Source organism: Acanthaster planci, linkage group LG16 (genome assembly GCF_054643075.1).
Source record: "Acanthaster planci isolate LZ-2023a linkage group LG16, COTS_SCS, whole genome shotgun sequence".
Lineage (NCBI taxonomy): Eukaryota > Metazoa > Echinodermata > Asteroidea > Valvatida > Acanthasteridae > Acanthaster > Acanthaster planci.
The window spans coordinates 2,665,069-2,690,067 of NC_141792.1; the positions used below are offsets into that span (position 1 = coordinate 2,665,069).

A 24,999-nucleotide genomic window follows, 5' to 3' on the forward strand; every position below is an offset into this window, starting at 1 on the left:
TACGCAATACACATCACTTTAAATCGCGCCAAACAAACGTGTAACAAATGTATTTTCTTTCTCGCATTTATAGCTCAATTGCGGTATTTTGGCGCCTGTGTGGATTTATGCTAATACCGGTTTCGGTGGTCATGAGCAAAACTATGATGTCATTCCCGCAAGACAAGCTTGTGATGCTCATTTTGTTCTTCAAAACTCCCGGAAGTTTTGCAGTTCTAAATCTTCTTTTCCAGGGTGATATATTGTTATAGGAGTACAATGCAATGAGTCAGTGACTAAAACAAAGAAACGTTAAAAATGGACATATTTTTAATTGGAACAGAAAACCCAAGCTTTGTATTTCCCCATTGACTTTACTTCAAAGCATTTAAAATGATTTAAAACTGTAACTTTTCAAAACACCTAACGCAAATGGCGTCGTTACTTTAACTCCATTTTTTGTGCATTCAGTGTGCCGAAGAATTTGAAGTCATTTCGACCGACCGATCGACAATCCACCGTAGAGAACCACAAATTACTAAAGAGAACCATTTATTAAGAGACCTATCGGTAGCTATGGCGGTCGTGTGACGTGCACAAGAGTAGCACCAGGGCGCTGGTTTTGGTTTTCCCCAGATGAGAAACATCATGTAGGTGGTAACAACCTTTCATATGCTGCGACACATTTATTAACACACCTGGGGTTGCTATGGCGGTCGTGCAACGTGCACAAGAGTGGCACCAGGGCGCTGGTTTTGGTTTTCCCCTGATGAGAAACATCGCGTAGGTGGTAACAACCTTTCATATGCTGCGACACAGTCTACAGATCACACCGATCATCATCCGCTGCCGTTAAGTAGTCCCCTTGCAAAACCATTGAGATATGAACACTGAAGTATTTAACATCGAAGGTTCTTTTTATGTATATGTCATCACAAGTTATTAGATGGTCGCATGGAAAAGTGATTAGTAGGGGTATAGGAAGGTAAGTTTGAAACAATCTCATTTACAACGTCACTGTTTGCTTCAGGATTCCTTGCCCGCAAAGCAAACAAGGGCGAGAACAAACTACATTTAGAGAGCTTTGGATCGTATTGCACATTTTGCCTGAATTGTTTTCTTTGTTTATTTGATGACACTACCGGGCGTCCGTAATTTTTGAAGCATTCTCGTTTCAGACAGCAATGTACTTTGTCATGGTAGTTAGTCTGACTGTTCAGATCTTGATAACAATGGGAGTGCAGGTACCTTGCCTTCTTAGTCTTTTCGTTGCAGCTACGCATTTACATATTTCTCGTTGGCTGTATAAAGACTTCAGTTTGTGCACTTCGCCCACACTTGAATGTTTTCTTTGTTAATGACGTGTACCAAACTAAGATTTCCGTTTGTGTGAAAGCTGCAGCAAGATTACGGGTAAATATATATGTCAATGGTTCAGTTCTATGGATGCCGTTTCATTATAAATCCTCCAAAAAACTTAAATTGACTTTTGAATGTGAAAACTGCAACACGAGAGTCCTAACAGTAAACAGGTACTGTGTTTATCAGTCCACTTCACACAAGAATGCTGTGTACAGTGCTTTTTCGTGCTCAGAATAGCGTCTGTCGCTTATTGACCCAATGGCAGTTTCTTGGCGACGTTAACAAAGAGCCATGCTTAGGTTCGGTACCTACTTTGTACTTGTATTTAACAAAAAAAGAAAGTTCAGACGTGACCCATGTAGCCCTGGCGTGCGTCTCTTAATACACATTAGTATGGTGGTCATTTGATGTGCCCGAGGTTGGCTGAGGTAATGCGGCACAGAATGGGGGTCATTTTGACAGCTAAAGCAAGTCTAAATATATATTTTTTATATTTTTCCTCAAAATTCTGACTTCTTTAAAACAATGGATAACTGTTCTAATAAACTAAGGGGACAGCTCAGAAAGCTGAGAATCTGAATTCTACATTAATTTTTGAAGCATTCTCGTTTCAGACAGCAATGTACTTTGTCATGGTAGTTAGTCTGACTGTTCAGATCTTGATAACAATGGGAGTGCATGTACCTTGCCTTCTTAGTCTTTTCGTTGCAGCTACGCATTTACATATTTCTCGTTGGCTGTATAAAGACTTCAGTTTGTGCACTTCGCCCACACTTGAATGTTTTCTTGTTAATGACGTGTACCAACTAAGCCATAGAGCCCATAAGTGTATATAACAGATTAGATATTTACTTCGAGATATTGCCTTTTATGTACACTTGCTACTCTCTGAAGAGCAATCTGTTCTTGTGGTATCTATTTTCTGTAGCTACTCTGCTGCTATGTGAAAAGAAATCCGCGGTGCTTTCTGAGCCCTTGTAGAGAGTGTTTTTGAGTAAAAGCATGTATATGTGGTTGCGGACATATTCCTGCACCAAATCAAAAACCATGCCGGGAGGATATTTCCGTAGTTCTGGACTTTGTTGTATTTGTTCAAGTACGTTTAATAGAATTTCGTGTAGAGCTCAGTGTCTTCTGGAATCACAGTTCATCTTTAGGGGATCCCGACAGTTCAGTTCTGCCACAATATTGCCAGAAACACTTGCGTCATAAGAAACAACATTGCTTGCAGTGCAAAGTTTGTAGTGAAACACCTTCGATTTTAAGCTACCTTTTTGGTTGTGTTTTAATTTGAGAAACGTACCTTTTCTAGTAAATGTGAAATGTTGGTTAGTTTGTTGAACTCTATATTCGATTTCGGCAGATAGTTAAATCCGACAATCTCCAAACTTTGAGTGAATGTAAATTACTCAGAAAGTCCGAATTTTCTCAGCTGCAACAAAGAACTCAAATAAAATCACAGACATAAAAAAACAAAGAAACGGTTATTGAGAGTTTAAACGCTTTTTTGTCGACATGACACAATAGAGGTACACAGGGATAAGATTATGATAGTGCAGATGGTAAGAAATACCTTATATGAAATAAGGTAGATGAGGATTTGGGCAGGCTCTGTAAAGAAGGACTCCATAGATAGCTAGAAAACGTTCTTTGGCAGTGCCAATGAGCTGGAACAAGGTGTGAAGTCCACCACCAACAAACGGCCGAAACAGATGAAACGGTGAATGACGCAGGCTGACTCACGTTTCAAAAATATGGGAAAGAGGTAACACCAAATTAGTGAATTTTAGATTCAGTTCGCAAAATATCCTTCCAGAATTAGATTCAGCTCTAGACCTTCTTTCAACCAATCTTACGGGTCCAGATACAAAAGTCTCGATGAATGGCTCAAGCTTCATAGTTCCGTACTTTTAGTCGAATCCTGCCATAAGCTCTTAATCCTGTCTTTTTATAGGTTTTCCTGTTCTCTTGAAATTATTGTAAGCCTACACAAATTCTAAGTTTCTGAAACTAAAGCTTCCGAAATATATTAGCTACCTGGATTGCACGTTCTAGAGTGCACAATAAAGTTCCAGTTGTTTGCCCTGTAGGGTCAAACGCAGGTCATGCTCAGATTCTCGTGGAGCAACAGTTTTATAAAGATTTTATAGTTAGTCACAAGTTGCTAAAGCTACCAAATGAATCGATGGACTAATGCCATTAATGCTATAACCCATAACTACACGTTCAATAAATTAGTTAATTCATCATGGTTTTAGTGGTCTTATTACGTGTGCCTGCCTAGTATGTAAATGTCATGAAGTGCTTGAGAAGATCTCTTTTTATGTTTATGAAGGAGGACAAGATGATAGAGAGAAAAAAAATAGTCCATAAATCCACGGGATTATTTATCAATCTGAAACCCCCACTTGCATAAAACACGTCTCGATCTCTGTGCGTTGCATGGATGATGGCTTGAAAAATTTAAACCTCATGGAAACAGAGCTTGTCATCATGTCATCATGACGTCATGACTCGGCCAAATTAATTACTTCTAGTTTGATAGAGGTACACAATTGCAAGGAGACCGAAGTCCTAAAACACTGTAAATATTACACAGAACTGGAAGACGACGACGAAGAAAAAGAACAGTGTAGGCTATTCCAAACAAAGTTACCGCACGATAATCTGCTGGACCATTGTAAGTGTACGTACTGCAATGTATACAGACGGCGCTATGTGCCTTAAAACATGTGAAAACTTAAAATTCCTGGTGCCTACGTAAAAAGTATAGTTTCTGGGGTAATTGGTTAATTGGTTGTGCAGATTCTAAAAGTAAACTTTTTACAGACCTACAACGAAGCGCTGACAAGTGCCAAGCCTTTCGCGAGCAGCAGCGTGCGACAGACGAATCTTTATGGATACTAGCAGCAGACAGGTGCTCATGCAACATGCCCGAAGCTCCTATTACTTTGAATGTAAAGGAATGTGGAGCAATACTACACTTGACCCCGTTGCGTGAAATTTGTCTTGGCATTTTTATAAAGACCGTTTGTTTCTTCATTTTTTTTTGGGGGGGAGGCAAATTCTCGGCGAATGGAAACACAATATAGTTGGACGTGAAATCAATAAGCATGCCGATATGTTATCCCCAAAAATCGTCCAACACCGAGTGGGTAGAACCTTTAAAAAGTCGCATTTTCTCCGTATGAACACGGTGGCAAATGTATTGAGATTGTGTTCATCCCCCCCAAAAAAAAAACGAAAACGAAAAACAAAACCAAAAACACCATTACGCTCATATTACGTGTACACGTTGTTGTGAGACATCGTGCCGATTCCAACAAGAAATCAGAAAAAAATGAAGCAGCTGGTACCTTAACAAGTTTCACTCTATTTATTCCTGGGGTGGTAGTTAAATAACGACTTTCCACCGAGGGTAAGAATTATGTGCATCCTAGTTTTACGTTATTTTTAAAGACGTCCATTGGGAGACCAAGAATTTCTTTTTGTTGAAAGCAGTGAGTTCTTATGCAGTGTTTGATAAATGCCTTGAGATTTACGCGGGAAAAGTATAATGGTGGGCGAATGCCCTTGCAAATATCTTTTGAAAAAGATTTGTTTCCCTCTTTGATGGTTTCGCCATTGTTTTCACACGAGAGACTTTACCACCAACAGGGGAACGTATTCTGCATCACTTCAGATTGGGCTGCTATATTTGGCAATTAACTAAATTAAATGTAACAGCCAAAAGTGTCTAACCACTCACACTGATACAATTTTACAGTGGATTGAACTATGCAATGGAAAAACACTATTAAAACCAGTTTTCAGAACATAACATGATCTGGGCCGGTCTCAGTGAACTGCGGTAAAACTGCAACTGGGACAGCACGTACGTAACACGTTGCTGTCACAAGCACTTTACAGTTCCTCTGAGGAAGCAGAGTCGACACCACCATGGATGTCCTGATCTTGGAAGTTTGTTAGCTACTTCTCTTTCACTTCCTCAGGTTTTCAACAGCGTTCTCACACCCTACACTTTTGCACAAATCTATGCAGATCATTTGAGACTCCTGCCTATCGGAGTGTTCAGGCACCTAGACTGTTTAAAAGAGCAGCTAACCAACTGAAGCACGGCAAGGGTGGCAGGTTTCCTTGTCTGCCATTGTAATTGTATGGCAACCACTTCCTCCTCTTCTGGCCAACTAAACACAGTTGGAGATGGGACATTGATCTTTCTGTAGCGCCCGTCTGAATATTGCTGGTTGACAACTAGCTCTTGCAAAGTGTAGATATCATGCATCATCATTAGGGCAAAGTTGCTCCTCACCATACTGCTTCCCGGTCGTAACTGCACTTGTTCATTTTTACTTCCTAAATGTGATACACAGTGCAAACAGACTCTTATAGCTTCTTGTTGAGATCAGCTGAATTTCTTAAGTCCTTGCCAAGAGCTGCTAACCTCTGATGTGTGGATAAACTTAGATGAAGCCGTTATGAGCTTGAATGCATCCCTCTTCAACTTTCGATAAAATGTTCAGGTTGTATCACAGCCGATAAGGTGAAACCAAGTAGGAGCTACTCTAAAATCTTGACCCCAAGCATTTGCTGTACTTGTGACACAGATGGTCCGTTCCTTGGCACCGGTACCTTTCAAATATAACATATAGAAGAAAACTTAACAATAACGTGAAAACACACACAGAGCCCTTTACGACAACTGGCATGTTTAAATGTTTTGCAGCGGTGTTGGACAGCAAGCAGCTATAAATCATATTAGACGAGGCAAACATCTATGGTTTCATTGTCCACAGTGACGTAATGTACAGCTATTGCATCTGTCAGGCAATAAATACAAGGGAATGCCACAAGGATTGTGATGTATTTAACATGTAAAGAAAATAAGACCAAGTAAACTTGCTTGCACTTGATCAATGCCAACAACTGAACTCATCGCACGAGTGCGCACAATAGCCAGTGCATTGACGGGCACACACGTACCGCATGCACGTGCATGAGCAGTGGACGCCATTTAAAAAAAAAATTGGGGCACATTTCTGCTTTGCGATTGGCTAAATTTCATCCTCCGATAGTATATCTGTCTTGTTCTTCATTTTGTATTTCATTGCTCCGTTGTTAGTGTGTTAAAAAGCTTGCAGAAGAAGCATAGTTTTGGATATTTAAACATTTTACTGAACCATTTTACATTTTTCTGTAAAAGTTATAATTAGGAGGATTACAGCGCGGTCGAATACAAACTGTGATGATGGTCTTACACTCTGCCGGTTTCACACAGGCGTAAAAGTTAACGTGTTTTTGAATATTCGAGTACATATAATGATACTGTTTTTGTTTCACAGTCTAACCTTCTGCGAGCTTGTGATTTCAAATCCTTCACAGAGGCCATGGCAGGTGAGTTATTACTGTGGACTTTTTTACTTGCAGTGATCAGTGAAGGCCTTAGTTTGAATGAACAAAATGTGACGTTTACACTCGTAGGCAGGAGGTCGTGGGTTCGAGTCCCACTCCAGTAGGCTTGTATTTTTTCCTCATCACTCGAACAAGTACTAATATAATGATAATGAATTTACGTCCATGTAAGAGCAAAACCTTCAAATTAAAATTAACATCTCCCCGACGCTATAGTACATCTTGAAATGTGTAACAAGCAGTTGTTTCAATAAGCCTTTTGCGAGTTAAATTTGAATAAAATGTGGTACACTGATTTACGCGATTACACATAAACACAACAACTTGAATTCCCCATACTAAAGACACTGTTGCTATGCCTCGTGATTTGAGGCAAGGTTTCGATGGCCACCACCATCTCTGGAATAGACTGGTTCCTTTGTGCCCTTTTTATCCATTGAAAACAGTGTATTAAGGCAAGGCGTTTCTGATGTAACTAAGCAAAAGTTGCCCCAAATCACGAGGTATAGTAAGAGTGTCTATAGTATGGAAAATTCGAATTGCTATGTTCACGTGAAAATAAAAAACTCAGTGTACGTGATTTTGTCGCCAGTCACATTCTGAAATTTAGAGTTATTGAGACAATTGTAACGCTTAAAAAATTCGTGACTGCTTTTATCACGCTCTTTTATCAAGAGGAACAAGACCAACCAACCATTTCCACCATTGAAAGCAGCAATATCGATCAACTCACAGTCAACGTAAACGAGGGTTTAGCGATTGTGAGTCCATCTTCAACCATCAATATTTTCAACGGTAATTTCAAATTTTAAGGACAGCGTCATTCTGATGCTTCATCAGTGTAACTCACTCAGTGCAAAGGCTACTCAGTGGTGAAAGAGAGAGATATGACACACACTAAAGTCGTGAAAGTTGCCAGAGCCCCCAATTCCCAACTTTGTAAATCATATATCAGGAAAAGAATACTATTTGAAATGTACTCTGGCTCTTTTAAAAGAACAGTCAGTGAAAACATTACCCTACATAAAACGCTCAAAACTGCTTTGGGGATACTGAACTGAGATCACGTGATCACGAGCAGAAAGCATGCACAATCCTCTGAGGTACCTAAAAGGATTGGCGGTATTTGTTGATGAGTATATTTTAGGGCCTCCTTTGTTTCCTACCATCGTGCCTGAAAATTTACCCCGAGTTTTTTGCACCGCAGTCTACTCTGTTAGGTTGCATGGAGACACATAACATGTGCCACATGATAAGCTTGAAATCCTTAGATTCACTTTAAAAGGATTCTCGCAAGCTTGTTGAAATCCAGAAATTGACCAACTGACCCACCGGCTGATAAAAAAAAATACATATCACTTGTCTTGTTTCTTTTTTATATTTCCATAATTATTTTACTTCTTTATTTCATATTAAATAAATATTAATGCTTTTGCCGCAAACGTAAAAGCCTCTCAAAGCCTGAATGAAGATGAAAATACTTGTAACATTTTTGACAGAAGAGCCTCGGACCACTACCACCGAGTCAAATGAGCCGCCGTATGAGAGGCACTGTGATTACAGTCGCGAGTATGGTATGGCTGGCAAGAAAACAAAATTCCATTATCATGGTATGTTTAAAAAGCTTTCCTTCACATTTGTTCTTTTCAATCGTTGTTACGTTCTGAGACCGTATTTGATATAGTAAATCTATCAGTAAATAATCCACGTCAGTGGCCCAGCTAAGATTTCTCAAGTAGGGGGCACAAAGGGGACACCAGCCTCTTATGGGGGACACCTGCTTTCAGTCGTGTGGTTTTTTGGGGCTAGTTTATGTTAGCCTTGTTCAATATCGATTCATCCGTTTTTTTGGGGGGACCTGGGGGCACCAGGACTTTGTGGGGGGCATGTCCCCCCCGCCCCCTTCCGTGGCAACGCCGCTGATCCACGTAAGTTGTTAGTCCAACGAATCAGCCTGTCTGACACGCTGAAAGTCATTTGGGTAAAAAGAGACCAACGTGCGGAAATAAAAGGGATGAATTTCATTTTAATATAATAATCGATAATAATCGAATAACTCAGCTTGTATCCCCTTTTTAAAAGTGTTGACGTTCAAACACGAGAATTATGTGGGCACATTAACGTATTGAAGTATTAAAATTCCCTTTTGGAAAGAGGACGAGCTCAGAACTGCATCGCTTTGAGTAGGACAAAAATGTCGATTATTTAAATGCGAGAACACTTGTAAAATCCTTAAACGGTACCACTTAAGAAATTACGTCCATTGAATTACATCTTATCAGACCTCCTCGGGGATCCTGGCACGTTACCTTGTGGCGAAGAACTATTCAATGCATCAGCCATGGGAAACACCGAAAAGGTCAAGGAAATCATCAGCAGACATCCTGATTTGGTAAGGACCAACAAGCTGCTGAACTTATCAGGAAATAATTGAATTTGAGGGGAACAAACCCTGTGATTGTGTTTGCATCTGACCACTGCGCGGGATTTTATGTAGATCCCTTGCAAAAATAACTTTAGTAAAATGTATGAGCATATGTTGATCACAAATGAAATTTCAGTGTAACACAAATCTGTGGTGTGAAAAGTCAAAATGCTACAAAATGTTACGTAAAAGTAACCGTGCATTCACTCAAATGAGTTACATGCAATAATCATGTATCTCATAGGTTAAGTTTCAGAACAAGCAAGGGCAGACTCCACTGCATGCTGCCGCCTTCGGTGGCCACATGGATACCATTATCGACTTGGTTACCAATAAGGCTCCATTGGAACAGCAAGACAGAGACGGATGTACGGCACTGGTGTCTGCAATATACGGGTGAGTTTGTTATTGGGTGTAGATAAAGCAATGCATATCATCCAAAACGAGCCTCAAGTGAAATGACTTTCTCTTTTACGTTTCATAGAGATGAACCAGACGTTGTGAAATATCTTTTGAATGCTGGGAGCAATGCAATTTGTCCAAGCAAAACGGATTTAACCCTACTTCACTTAGCTGCTCGCCATGGTCACGAGAAGTGCTTCAAGGTATTACTGCTTGACAGTTGCCAAGTGCGTGATATCAACCGGAAGGTAAGACCAGAAAATTAACTTCCGCGATATGGAATTTAAGTGGAGGGGAATCATTTATATTTTGCGTGGGAGTCTTTCTTTTTTCTTTCCTGATTGTGGGATATGCTATTAAGCGCGAATTGTGCTAATTTTCAAGACTTCGGTTTGCATAAACGTCCAAAAAATTAGATTAAGATTTCAAACGAGGACAATGGGTTTCTGGATAAATGTTAGAAGCACAATGTTGATTTTTGATGCTGAAAATCGGAGATCATTACAGTGTTATAAGCCACATGTGCCTTTTTTGCGCTACCTGATTGACATTGAGAAGAGTACATGGGAAAAAACATCCGTACACAGAGCTTTTTTCGTTAACAGGATGCTCTTGGATATACACCACTGTCAATCGCCATCAAAGAAAACCACGAACCGATAATACAGTTGTTGGTGAAACGCCCAGATGTGGACCTTGACCTGAGAAACGCCAACCAGATGAACTCTTTGCAATTTGCAGCCTTTATTGGAACTAATTTGTGAGTTGAGGTTCGATTGTGGATCTTGGCACACTGGTGTCTGCGAAACGGAATATTGGAATCCATGCAATTTGTCTGTGAGTTGGATTGGGTAGAATCACGTTTTCTATTGTCATTTCAAGTCGTAAACACTACCTTCCGAAACAAAATATTGCAGAGTAAACTCCTCTGCAGGAAGAAAATGGAATTTCTAATCAAATTAACTTGCGAATTTGCTGCCATGTTTATTCAACTCGCTTTTTGCCAAAGTATGACAAACCAAGCCGAGACAAAACAAGAACACAAAAGTAACAGAATCAATCTTCTATGCCACAAGACAGGCAGTTTTGTGCTCACGAACGAGCTAGTGATCGGCGGAGAAAACGAAATGAACTTATTGCAGTTATGCCCTCTATTCAGTTAAGTTTATTGTCGGAAGAATGAAGCATAATGACAGTAATAGCATTTAAATCCGGTCGACAGTTCATTTAAATCTTCTTGTTTTATTTAGTGCGGTCGAGCAGATTCTAAAAGTCAAGCCCAAGCTGCTAAATATGGCGAAGAACGACGGTTTCACATCGCTACATATCGCTGCACTCAACGGCCACAAGGACACTGTGCTTACCCTTCTAAAGAACGTAAGAAAGGTTAAAATGTTCGAGAAATCAAGAAAATTGTGTAAATGTTAACAAAAAGCAAGTACTGCTGTCATGGGGATGTTACTCCTTCGAAGATCTTATCACACCTTATTTCCCTTCAAAAGCAATGTAACGGAGCATTTAAAATATAGTTTAAGTAGTGTAAAATACGGCATTCCGTTAGTTCGTGTGGCTGTGAAGCTTTGTTGTATTCTGAAAACAGGAACCGATAACTGATTAAATTAATAATACATTATTTAAGAATGCATCAGGTATGTCATCATCGAATACTGTTTCTTTCTGCAGTTAACACAGTTATTTGAACAATTAAACAAATTAAGTCGAAAAAAATACTCGACTTAAGGGAGCGTTTTACAACGCATTCCTAACGCGCTTTTTCATGAAGCACATTGTACAAAATGGTGCTCTCAGGAATTTAAACAAATCAAGGGGTTATTTTTCGTTTGCTGACATTACAAGTGAGTTTAGAAACATGTCACTGAAAAACTCAGCCCGAAAATACACTTGTTTATACTCTTTTTAAGAATCGTAACATGTGAAGGTGTTTAAGTTAGGTTCAAACGTTTTTAAGAAAGGTTTGGGGGTATTATTGTGCCCAGTCCACTAAGGTATAAACGATAAACCTCAATCTTAATGGCCTGTAACTCATACGATATTATGAAACCTTTAGTCTTTCAATTTAAAAGAGTCCGTTGTTCAAGAAAAAAAGTCAATTGTTAAATAACCAAACCCTGTATTTGAAGCTTGAAGGGAAAAATGTCTCGGCATTTATTTTAAAATAAAACAACAATTGACCTTCTTGAATATCTACGTGACGAGAAGGGCAAAAGTTTCCTTTGGTCAGATATCCCTATACCTGTTGTAGAGTTAAAATCTTCTTTAGTGTGGTTGATATCACAAAGTTGTATTTCGCCCAATAGGCAAAAACTCATCTTGAATGTGTATACATTCTATAATACAATATCTTAAAGGTATAAAGAGATACTACGTCTGATAGTTGTGCGAATACAATGTTTTGTTTCAACATGTGAAGGAAGACTGCTTAAAGGATCTTAAAAATGCTGAAAGGCAGACGGCGCTGCATCTAGCTATTCTCAAGAGGCATTACGATTGTGTCAAGGCTCTGGTGGATAATGGTGCCAACGTAAACGCGCAGGACAAAGATGGTGGTACTTGTCTTCATCTGGTTATGATGAAAATTCCCACATCTATTAAAAAAAAATTAGATGAAGAACCAGAAGACGAGGTAAGCGTAGCGGGGCAACTGACTGATCAACCCATTGATTCGCAAGTTTCTTTTTTTTAAATTGACATTCGGCTTTTTTATTCTTTGATTTAGTTTTGCCAAGGATCAGTTTTAGAGTGTGAAGCTTTTGTGTGCACGAGGTCTGATTTCCAGAAATTTTAAAATCTTTGTAAAGAGTGTTCCTTAATTTTAACGAACGCATGTATAAGGTAGCAAATAGCCTGCATTGACTCTAAAAGTTAGAAATTTACATAGGGCCCTATTCCAACTGTACATGACGACGGCGCGGATGAGAAAGCATGTGACACAGATAACACGAGATACCCTCGAATAAAGAAAAAATGTCTCAGAGTTAGGTCATTTTTATTATTTTTTAAAGTTTTAAACGTTTTATGAACGGAATATCGGCTGGGAGACTCGTCTTTATCATTCGTCTTTCGACAAGTTCAATTATTAAGTCCCGGCACCTCTATAGGTGTTATGCTACCAAAGCAATCATCAGTTATGAATTGTGACACTGAAATCGTCACCATGTCCACGAAGGAACCGGCATGTGGATTTCGAAGGAAAATAGTTTTCGAAGTAATGGCAATAAAAGTTGCTCATTTTTGAGTTTGCAAACACTACTTCTCAGCAACAATTTCATGCGCTACAGAAACCTTGTACGTGTACGTGAAAAGGGGCAGGGATTTTTGGGTCTCGTGGTGAAAACGCCAAATGATATAATCAAGACGCTTTGCCCCTGGTATCATTAATTTGCTTGGAGTATTAATGATGTATTGCTTTACAAGAAAGCATGTCAAATGGTTACTTACGATACTTCAAAGGGAATTAGTGAAAAACACCAATTTTTATCCACCTGCCTCTTCGCAACAATGGTGACTAGATACATGTGCTTTTCTCTGCCACGGTAAAAAAGGACTGTCATTAATTCAATTATTTTCTACTGAAAGGAACAAAAAAGTGAGACACCAGATGATCACCAGAAGGAAATTATCGAATTGCTGGTTCGACACCCAAAAGTTGACGTTGCATTGAGAAACAATGACGACTTCAGCTGTCTACACTTCGCAGCACTGAAAGGGAATAAATTGTAAGTACACAAAATTAATGTTTTCATGGTGCTACCTAGTTACGTTTCAAATATCATCTGCAAGTAAACTTGAATCTGGCCACTCATTGATGTCCGCGGCAACCAACCGTATCAGGTTCGCTTGAGAGCCCGTTCTTTCCGCACCATTACGTTTCCATGCTCTTCATAGTGCCTGGTGTAACAGATTAGGGACGGCGACCATTTGGACCCGGTTTGAAAAGGGCCCCCCGGTAGCCCACCCGGTATAATGCCTGCCTGGTATTCAGACTACTCCAGCCAGTACAAGGCCTGCCTACACATTGGCATTTCAAAGTCCCTGATGAAAAGGCTTTCCCCAACATGCTTGCACAGATGAATGGGTCTAAGCGGATTAGTGTAAACATTGTATAGAGCTGAAGGATTAAAAACCACAAGCAGGTTCCTTCTGGGATAGATTACATGTACCAGTACTTGCAAACAATAGACCCCAGGATGAAGAAGTTCGAGATCAACAACCAGTCCAGCATCCCAGGCCAGTAGCCAGGCCGGAATGAAAGGGGTTTTTGCAACCGGGCGAGCTTACCGGGGGGGCCCTTTTCCAACATAGGATTCACTACCACAATGGAATATTTACATGTACGACCTTGTGATGCTACTGCCCAAGGCGCTATCTGAAAGCATTGAGTAGTCATCTGACATTCGATTAGTTCTCAACAGCTCCCTATCGTTAGAAATATAGGGGCGTACGCGTTTGTTCAACGGTTTTAACGCCAGTACGCAGCATTGTATTCTTGCCATACGGGCAGAAGATTTTATTTTATGGGAAATCTTCCGTTACTCTATTTACTGGCCTTGGGATATCTGAAATCTGGTACCCGGAGCCTTAATTAATATTACACAGGTGTATAAATACTCGGCGAAACATCTCAGCGAAAGACTAGAGATTATCGGCCAAAGGCACTGCAGGCCCATCTGATCCTGTTTTGCACCTCGTCTGTCATACTGCTGGACGACGTCAGGATGCTGCCAAGGTAGACGAAGCTATTTACCTGGATGAGGTCCTCAGTGCCCACAGCCAAGGGTACTTCTAATGCCTCGACTACCTGGACACCTACTGGACACCTACGGGCGTTTATGACCGGCCCAGCGCTCGGGGTACAAACTGTGCAATTGTAGAGGTCTCTGCAGGCCGTCTGATGTGTGGCTAACGAAAGCTGCGTTGTCTGAATATTGCAGGTCGACGATAGTTTCTAACCGGGTCTTACAGCTGGCATGAAGCCGCCGTGAAGGTTGAAGAGGCTACCATCCAGCTGGTAGCTTAGGGTGACTCCATCGTCCAGGCGGAGTTGCTCCCAGGAGAGAAGGGAGATGGCCACGAGGTAGATATTGAAGAGCACCAGCGAAAGGACTCACCCCTACTTCGTGCCTACCTTGACCCCAAAATACCCCGCCTCAAAGCTGCCGACTAGTACAAGGGCAAGCATACCAGCAAGGAACCCCTGGATGATCTTTGTGAACTTAGGTGAGCAGGTGCACTTGCAAAGGATGGTCCACGGGAGACCTCTATTGATAGTATTGAAGACGTTTGAGAGGTCTACGAAGGTGATATAGAGATCACAGTGCTGCTCCCTATACTTTCCCTCGAGAAGGCGAACAACGAAGATCATGTCCGTGGTGCTCCTGTCTTTCCAAAAGCCACATTGATACTCTGGGAGTACAACATTGAGAATGGAAGAAGGGAGACGTTGCAGCAGCACCCTGGCTGGAACCTGCCCAGCTACCGACAGGAGCGAAATGCCGCGGTAGTTGCCACGGATAGACTTATCTCCTTTCCTCTTGTAGACGGTGACGATATTGGCATCCTTCCACTGCTGAGGAAGAGCCTGAGCCACCCAAATGTCACTGATGAACTGGTGGATATTAAAAAATGTATCTGAGGATCCCGCCCTGCAGCTTTGTTGTTCTTCAAGCTCTTGACCTCGGAAAAGGCCGGAAGGTTATCCAGTTCAAAAAACGGGTGGAAGCAAAGGTAGGTGATCGATCACAGTGCAGTCCAATGAGGGTGGAACCATCAGTAGACCCAAACGGGACAGGAAAAGCGTCTGATTGGGCCATAGATGGACTTGACGGCATCACATAATCCGTGGAGGTTGGGGTCGTCCGCGAGGCCCTGAATCTCGCGGGCCTCGTACCTCCACCATTCGTTCTCCATCTCGCGCAGGCGGGTCTGGGCCACGGCACGGAGCTTGGCAAACGAATCTCCATACTATTGTCTTGTATTTCCTCCCATGTTTACCCAGGGCAGATGATGTGCAGCTTTACAGTCTTGAGTGCTGAGTCGTTGGACACGACAAATTGGAACGGTTTCAGGTCCACACACAAGACTGACTGCCGTGCACAGGGCTGGTGCCAATTAAAGGACCAGCCTGCATGCGATGGGCACGCCTCATTGATTTATTCAGTACTCATCATAAATATTCAACAAGCAACTTCACTACAGATGTCATCAAACCAGTCCGGGAGAAATCTGTTGGTGTGCCCTAGTGCAGCAACGGCAACACCTCTGATGGGCAGTGACGATGATATTCCACTCTGGAGATGTTGTCGCACTGGTAATCTCGGCAGATATGGAGGGGGGAGGGACGTTGGAGAGGGTTACAGCTAGCATTTAACGCATCGCCTGACGGTTAAGCAGGTTCCACAGGACACCATAATTGACCATCTTCTTCCAAGCGCGCTTCCGAGCAGGAGGTCTGATTCTAAGGTAGTCTGTGGATCGCATTCAGCCGATTGGAACTAGTTTACAACAATAAGGGTAAAGAGACGCAGGTCATAAAGGACATGTCATGAGCAGGGAGTTGCTCATTCATCCCTCCCACCCCCCTAATTGGAACTAGTTTACAACAATAAGGGTAAAGAATCTCATATAAACAAGAAGATCTTAATAACGTGCGCTTGGCGGGCACTTCAATGAACAATGCTGGGCTCCTCTGGTGGCGAAAAACAATTCAGTCATTGACGATGCAAAAATAAGCTGACGGGGAGAACCAAGTCCGAAAGGAATGACCAGTGTTACGATCAGAAAAACTTGAAACTATTTCAGAACTTTCTTAAGTTTGAATTCACTCGGATGCAACAAAGAAATCCAGCAAAATAACACTGATATAAAGAAAAAAATAACAATTATGATTTAATGAGAATGTTACACTTGGGGTAGTTACAATGATCAGGATAAAGGATAAAAAAAATCTCATATAATTGTTTTTACGGGCGAGAGCTTAGCAGGTACTATAGCGAAGAATGCCGGACTCCACAGATGGTGAAAAGAGTTCAGTCCTTGACGGTGCAAAAAATGAGATGTAACAGGGACAAAGACCACGTCGAATAAGAATGACCGGGCTCGAGACGAAACGGTGAGGGCGTGGTGGCCGTTGCAAATGTGGGATTTGATGCTCCACATAACTGGAACTGAATCCGGTTCACGAACTGTCTCTCCCGGAACAAGATTCAGCTCTACACTTCACTTGATCCGGACGAATTTTTCTTACAAGTGTCGATCCACAGACGACTCGCCAGCACAGGATGAAATGGTGCAGAAGTAAATCATCAAAGAAATCGGACCCAATTCAACAGTTCATTGGCTTCGCTGAGGAAGTGAGATGTTAAAGTACCAGTGCGTGGTCTGCAGAGTGGGGTGTCTTACGTCTCTGGCGTTATCTTCTTATAGGTGAGCCGAGTGACGATCCTGCTGTTCAAGTTAACACTGGTTCAGCCTCGTGAGGTCGTCTCTCGTCAGTGCAGAGTGATTGCCACGCCCGACTTTAAACCCTGGTTTAGATCAAATTTAAAATCATCACCAGCAATGCAGCTTTTACAGCACAGAATATCACCGTTATAAATACCATAATTTACAATTTCATATAATAAATCACACAAAACTATACTTACAGATTACAGTGAAACTGGTCTAGAACACGTTGGAATCGTTTGTGGTGCCGAGGAGACAAAGATATAATGTAACAACAGGTGACCAAAAGCATCCTTTTAATGCTGAGATCACAAAGTGACCTTTAACAACCACACCTTTTGAAAAGGACATTTAGCGTTAACCATAACTGAAAATTACTTTTTCTAGAAACGTTTACAGGTATTTATTAACAAGCTTTAGACCTATTATATTAACAAGGTTGGGATATTTTTACCTTGTCATGCGATGTATAATGCATAAGTAATCCTTTGCTAAGTCATACTTAGTTAACGAAAATGTCTTTAAGCGTTGTGAAAGTAAGATATTTTTGTTTTAGGAATATAATTTGGTACTGATGTGGTGTATAAAACCAAAACTTCAGGCGTTAAGGTTCCGTACCAAGTTGCTTTCATTTGCCGTCGTTTATGGCTCTCGCTACGTTACGTATAAAGACAGCCTAAAGTGATGACGTTATCAGAGAAAACGATACATATACGTGACACGCGCGCGTATTTTCTATTTGCTGAACTGAAGCTGTCTAATATCGTTTGCGCTTACAATACATATTGCACTCGCTGACTTGCGTACATTCAACAAACTACAGTGTCCACTTACGTATACAGCAAATGACAGTCCCAATGGCTGTTCCGTGAAACAAAGAATCAAGGAATCCATGATTTTTTCAATTGTTTATTTTTGACTATGAAAATGTTGCATTTTGTGAAAGTGGTCTGGGTAAAATGTAACAATACGACTGGAAAACCTCAAAATAATATGGAAAACAACGGATGTTCGGGTTTACCACTTCGTGGACACGGCGACGATTTGATCAAGCCTGATCACCTAACTGAAAACGGTCATACTGTTTAAAGACAGAAGTATTGCAAAGACTCCTAAATGTGTTACAGCCATCATTTGTGATAATACCTGATCTGTACTGACTTAAGGAGCTCCCGCCAATGATAATAGATTAATCTGACTATCGGCATTACAAGCCATAACGGTGGTGGCAAAACACTGGTGGACAGGTGCTACACCTCTCTGACCAATGCGGTCCTGCGATTTCCAAATGCATGCGCACCCAAGTTAAATAATGCACGCGTGAGTGCCATGCCAACGCATTGAAAGTGTCATTTGGCAAAAGTATTTCATATGAATTTTAACGTCAACCCCTCCATTTTAGTTGGCGTATCACTCATTACATTGTATTATGACAGCTTATTTTGAGTCGTGTACATTTATTGCTGAATTCATCTGGAAATAAAACTGAACCGATTTTTCTTTAGGTGGGAAAAAATTGCCACAGAATATGTCGGTCAGATCGATAAATATGAGCATAACTGACTTACAACCAGTTGGAAAACATTTCGTTCGATATATTTCAATTTAAATTTGTTAAGTAAGGACTTCATTCTGACATCACAGAAAGTAAATAATTCAGCATCACGTTTCAGATATATTTACCTAAAGTCAGCCGTCACGAAAACCACATTGCGTCAAAATCTGTCGGGTCCTTTATTCGTGAACGTCACACAAGTGTGAGATCGTGTTATGGAGCGGAAACCTTTCATCAATGCAAATGAAATCGCTTGACATATGTGATAACTTCACAACCTGCAACGTCGTTGTTCGTCTTTACGATTTTTTGGATCATAATTTTATTGTTTGTTTATATCTCGGCATTAGTAATTTCCTCAATCTAGGGCTTGTATTTTCTCTGATTGACATCAAACTTGTGTGTGGGTAAAAAATGCCTTTTTTCCAATTCAGTTAATTTATATTTCAAGTCGATGAAGTCGATGATGGTGTAGAATGTTTCTTTGCTTAGAAATGCAATTTGAATGAGGGTACTTGGACTTGAATATCGTTACTGTGTAGTCGGAAACCTCAGCATAATGTTCTTTCTAGTTGACTGAAAGATGTTCTGAAGCTGGTGTCTTAATCCTCCTCCGGCAAAAGTCAACGAAACTTCATATCTGAATAAACCTAATACAAGAAGCCTGCATAATACAGAAGAAAACCCTGCGAATGGTAGTAAAGAGAAAACCTATTTCAAATATCGTTTTAGTGCTGTCGACATGATTCTTCGTCAAGCGCCACATACGATAAATCTGGCAAAAAGCGACGGTTGTACACCTCTGCATATAGCTGCCAAGAGCGGTTACACGGACATGGTACTGACCTTTCTCAAGCAGGTACGGAGGAAAAGTTACGGTTTTAATGGATGCCTAAACATTTTATCATTTACTTGCTTCTGTGTTCTAGAATTAGTTCGAGTAAAAACCGAGAAGCACGGGTGCATTTATTGCAGTTTGGGTCAATACCTTTATTTTTTCTAATTCATTCTAGTTCTTTTATTTTAATATAGTTTGATCAACAACTATTGCACTAATATATTACTTACCGTGAACAGTGCATTTGAATAATTATGGTAACATAGGATTTGCGCAGTATGAACTCCATTACTATTGTTACTATTATTATTAGGCCTCGGGTGTGCGTTCAATCGTAAATTACATGTACTATTCCATATTCTTCAGACCGAAAGGTAGGCGAACATTACAATAGAATTTCACATGATATTCAATAACCTATCGACTTTAACGGATAATACATGCAAAAAACACACGCGATGTACCACATTACAATTTTTGTTTTGACCAGACAAACTGAAGCTTCATGTAACCTCTCGTGGGTCCATTGTCAAATGTTTTTTATATCAAGGAAATGTGCTTGAAGGATCCTAAAACTTCCGACTGTCAGACGCCGCTGCATCTTGCTGTTATCAAGGGGTATTACGAGTGTGTCAAGGCTCTGGTGGATAACGGTGCCGACGTGAACGCACAGGACGAAGATGGCAACACCAGTCTTCATCTAGCTATGATAGAGAAATCCACTCCTATTGAAGAAGTATTGGGTGTTGCATTAACCAAAATAAAGGTTCGTGGACGTTTGCCAAAAATAGTGCTTTGAAAAGTTGTGCTTATTAAATATGAATGTCGTTCAAAATTCACAATATCATTGATTCTATGTTTTTATTAAGGCATATTTTTTTTATTAAGCATATGTTTTCAAAAAAATCAACTTAAAAGGAATTTGGAAAAAGTTCGTCTTTTATGACATTGGTTTGTTTAAGGAAATCTGCTGGACGATGGCGCTAGTGTAAGGCCACCAACTATACGTACCATCCAGTCATGATATAAGTGTCTATATTGTTTCTAAGACTAATTATCCCCCAAAACGAAATCTATTTGTTTACAAAATGCCGGTTAATATCACTGCTGTCATCCAAACCCAATGACAGAATTACATGTGACAAAAATACCAATCCAACTTTCCCTGCTTGAATGGAAATAAGACCCATTTATTTTTTTTCTCTTATGACAGAAGCACGGGGGTGAGGCGTCTGATATCAGTCGGGATAGAATAATTGAGTTGCTGGTGAAGAACTCAAGTGTTGATATGACGCTGAAAAATAACAACGATTACAGCTGTTTGCATTCCGCAGCATGTCAAGGGAATAAATTGTACGTATGTAACGCAAAAATATACATTATTCGGGCTGCACGATCGTTCGAATAATAAACCACTTCGTGTCTCGTTTTAATTGCTTGATGGTGCATCCTAGGGAGCAGATAAGAGTAGGCAACTTCTAAACAGCATTAAAATTAGCCCCACAACAGCTTATTGAATGTTAATTCCGAAGGTAAAACATAACTTACTTAAAAGTCAGAGGTACTGCTTCATATTACAGCTTTACACCATGTTATTCGTTATCCATATCATTTCAGTGTTATTGACCAGATTCTCCAAGTTGCGCCACATTTGGTGAACATGCCACAGAACGACGGTTTTACACCACTGCATCTCGCTGCCATACACGGTCACGTGGACATTGTGCTAACCCTCGTAAAGCAGGTAAGCAGATAAAGACGTTTTATGTGGTAGAACAAACCAATAATTTTCCTAGTCCTATAATTCAATTGCCATAAGGAACTGAGAGGCTCTTCGCATTTTAAAAAAGATCCACCACGCAAAATACAATACTGTGAAAGGACTTCTTCACCCTGACAATTTTTTTTAAAGAAGGCACGACTAAGTACTTTTTTATTGAAAACCATTAAGAAATATTACTGTGGAATGTCCTCTCGCACGATGTCGTGAACAGTTTCCTTATACGGAGACTGACGGAGGCTCTAAGTGGCATACACTGCCAGCCAGTGCTTTATCAACTTAAGACCGGCCACTTAACTGACCAATAGGAATGGCTAATTGTCTTCGATATTTATGAATGTATATTCAAAATGTGGTTTAAAATCTCTCTTCTGGCAATTGATCCCATCCCATTTTATCATTTACTTGCTTCTGTGTTCTAGAATTAGTTCGAGTAAAAACCGAGAAGCACAGGTGCATTTATTGCAGTTTGGGTCAATACCTTTGTTTTTTTCTAATTCATTCTAGTTCTTTTATTTTAATATAGTTTGATCAACAACTATTGCACTAATATATTACTTACCGTGAACAGTGCATTTGAATAATTATGGTAACATAGGATTTGCGCAGTATGAACTCCATTACTATTGTTACTATTATTATTAGGCCTCGGGTGTGCGTTCAATCGTAAATTACATGTACTATTCCATATTCTTCAGACCGAAAGGTAGGCGAACATTACAATAGAATTTCACATGATATTCAATAACCTATCGACTTTAACGGATAATACATGCAAAAAACACACGCGATGTACCACTTTACAATTTTTGTTTTGACCAGACAAACTGAAGCTTCATGTAACCTCTCGTGGGTCCATTGTCAAATGTTTTTTTATATCAAGGAAATGTGCTTGAAGGATCCTAAAACTTCCAACCGTAAGACGCCGCTGCATTCTGCTGTTAACGAGAGGTATTACGAGTGTGTCAAGGCTCTGGTGGATAACGGTGCCGACGTGAACGCACAGGACGAAGATGGCAACACCAGTCTTCATCTAACTATGATAGAGAATTCCTTTCCAAGTGAAGAAGTATTGGGTGTTGCATTAACCATTGCATTGACTCTAAAAGTTAGAAATTTACATAGGGCCCTATTCCAACTGTACATGACGATGGCGCGGATAACACGAGATACCCTCGAATAAAGAAAAAATGTCTCAGAGTTAGGTCATTTTTATTATTCTTTAAAGTTTTAAACTTTTTATGAACGGAATATCGGCTGGGAGACTCGTCTTTATCATTCGTCTTTCGACAAGTTCAATTATTAAGTCCCGGCACCTCTATAGGTGTTATGCTACCAAAGCAATCAGCAGTTATGAATTGTGACACTGAAATCGTCACCATGTCCACGAAGGAACCGGCATGTGGATTTCAAAGGAAAATAGTTTTCGAAGTAATGGCAATAAAAGTTTCTCATTTTTGAGTTTGCAAACACTACTTCTCAGCAACAATTTCATGCGCTACAGAAACCTTGTACGTGTACGTGAAAAGGGGCAGGGATTTTTGGGTCTCGTGGTGAAAACGCCAAATGATATAATCAAGACGCTTTGCCCCTGGTATCATTAATTTGCTTGAAGTATTAATGATGTATTTCTTTACATGAAAGCATGTCAAATGGTTACTTACGATACTTCAAAGGGAATTAGTGAAAAACACCAATTTTTATCCACCTGCCTCTTCGCAACAATGGTGACTAGATACATGTGCTTTTCTCTGCCACGGTAAAAAGGACTGTCATTAATTCCATTATTTTCTACTGAAAGGGACAAAAAATTGAGACACCAGGTGCTCACCAGAAGGAAATTATCGAATTGCTGGTTCGACACCCAAAAGTTGACGTTGCATTGAGAAACAATGACGACTTCAGCTGTCTACACTGCGCAGCACTGAACGGGAATAAATTGTAAGTACACAAAATTAATGTTTTCATGGTGCTACCTAGTTACGTTTCAAATATCATCTGCAAGTAAACTTGAATCTTGCCACTCATTGATGTCCGCGGCAACAAACCGTATCAGGTTCGCTTGAGAGCCCGCTCTTTCCGCACCATTACGTTTCCATGCTGTTCATAGTGCCTGGTGTAACAGATTAGGATTCACTACCACAACAGAATATTTACATGTACGACCTTGTGATGCTACTGCCCAAGGTGCTATCTGAAAGCATTGAGTAGTCAGCTGACATTCGATTAGTTCTCAACAGCTCCCTATCGTTAGAAATATAGGGGCGTACGCGTTTGTTCAACGGTTTTAACGCCAGTACGCAGCATTGTATTCTTGCCATACGGGCAGTTTATTTTATTTTATGAGAAATCTTCCGTTACTCTATTTACTGGCCATGGGATATCTGAAATCTGGTACCCGGAGCCTGTATTAATATTACACATGTGTATAAATACTCGGCGAAACTTCTCAGCGAAAGACTCGAGATTATCGGCCAAAGGCACTGCAGGCCCATCTGATCCTGTTTTGCACCTCGTCTGTCATACTGCTGGACGACGTCAGGATGCTGCCAAGGTAGACGAAGCTATTTACCTGGATGAGGTCCTCAGTGCCCACAGCAAAGGGTACTTCTAATGCCTCGACTACCTGGACACCTACGGGCGTTTATGACCGGCCCAGCGCTGGGGTACAAACTCTGCAATGGTAGAGGTCTCTGCAGGCCGTCTGATGTGTGGCTAACGAAAGCTGCGTTGTCTGCATATTGCAGGTCTAACCGGGTCTTACGGCGGGCATGAAGCCGCCGTGAAGGTTGAAGAGGCTACCATCCAGCTGATAGCTGAGGGTGACTCCATCATCCAGGCGGAGTTGCTCCCAGGAGAGAAGGGAGATGACCGCAAGGTAGATGTTGAAGAGCACCAGCGAAAGGACTCACCCGTACTTCGGGTGAGGGGAGAACCAAGTCCAATAGGAATGACCAGTGTTACGATCGGAAAAACTCGAAACTATTTCAGAACTTTCTTAAGTTTGAATTCACTCCGATGCAACAAAGAAAACCAGCAAAATAACACTGATATAAAGAAAAAATAAACAATTATGATTTAATGAGAATGTTACACTTGGAGTGTAAAAGTAAGGATAACAAAGAAAATACAATTTGGAACTAGTTTTCAATGATCAGGATAAAGAATAAAAAAAAAGATCTCATATAATTGTTTTTACGGGCGAGAGCGTAGCAGGTACTATAGTGAAGAATGCTGGACTCCACAGATGGCGAATAGAGTTTAGTCCTTGACGGTGCAAAAAATGAGCTGTAACAGGGACAAAGACCACGTCGAATAAGAATGACCGGGCTCGAGACGAAACGGTGAGGGCTTGGTGGCCGTTGCAAATGTGGGACTTGATGCTCCACAAACTGGAACTGTCTCTCCCGGAACAAGATTCAGCTCTACACTTCACTTGGTCCGGACGAACTTTTCTTACAAGTGTCGCTTCACAGACGACTCGCCAGCACAGGATGAAATGGTGCAGAAGTAAATCATCAAAGAAATCAGACCCAATTCAACAGTTCATTGGCTTCGCTGAGGAAGTGAGATGTTAAAGTACCAGTGCGTGGTCTGCAGAGTGGGGTGTCTTACGTCTCTGGTGTTATCTTCTCATAGGTGAGCTGAGTGACGATTCTGCTGTTCAAGTTAACACTGGTTCAGCCTCGTGAGGTCGTCTCTTGTCAGTGCAGAGTGATTGCCACGCCCGACTTTAAACCCTGGTTTAGATCAAAAATTTAAAATCATCACCAGCAATGCAG

At 40.7% G+C, this 24,999-nt stretch overlaps 1 protein-coding gene across 13 annotated transcripts in view; it reads left to right on the plus strand.

Moving 5' to 3' along the window:
- LOC110989277 (uncharacterized) overlaps window positions 1–24,999 on the plus strand; it is a 68,367-nt gene that overhangs the window by 17,475 nt on the left and 25,893 nt on the right. For 3 of the 13 annotated variants that reach the window (XM_087147276.1, XM_087147274.1, XM_087147279.1), the window contains exons 2-17: window positions 6,684–6,735; window positions 7,429–7,548; window positions 8,253–8,363; window positions 9,036–9,145; window positions 9,423–9,574; window positions 9,663–9,828; window positions 10,186–10,340; window positions 10,831–10,957; window positions 12,012–12,224; window positions 13,178–13,317; window positions 19,332–19,458; window positions 19,988–20,203; window positions 20,651–20,790; window positions 21,055–21,181; window positions 22,101–22,286; window positions 23,019–23,158. In XM_087147276.1, coding sequence (XP_087003402.1) covers window positions 6,729–6,735; window positions 7,429–7,548; window positions 8,253–8,363; window positions 9,036–9,145; window positions 9,423–9,574; window positions 9,663–9,828; window positions 10,186–10,340; window positions 10,831–10,957; window positions 12,012–12,224; window positions 13,178–13,317; window positions 19,332–19,458; window positions 19,988–20,203; window positions 20,651–20,790; window positions 21,055–21,181; window positions 22,101–22,286; window positions 23,019–23,158 — 2,237 coding nt within the window. In that variant the 5' untranslated portion in view covers window positions 6,684–6,728. Of the gene's footprint in view, window positions 1–816; window positions 965–1,014; window positions 1,393–6,683; window positions 6,736–7,428; window positions 7,549–8,252; window positions 8,364–9,035; window positions 9,146–9,422; window positions 9,575–9,662; window positions 9,829–10,185; window positions 10,418–10,830; window positions 10,958–12,011; window positions 12,225–13,177; window positions 13,318–19,331; window positions 19,459–19,987; window positions 20,204–20,650; window positions 20,791–21,054; window positions 21,182–22,100; window positions 22,287–23,018; window positions 23,159–24,999 lie in introns of those variants that run through there. The other 10 variants (XM_087147283.1, XM_087147282.1, XM_087147273.1 and 7 more) reach the window with 10 other exon arrangements.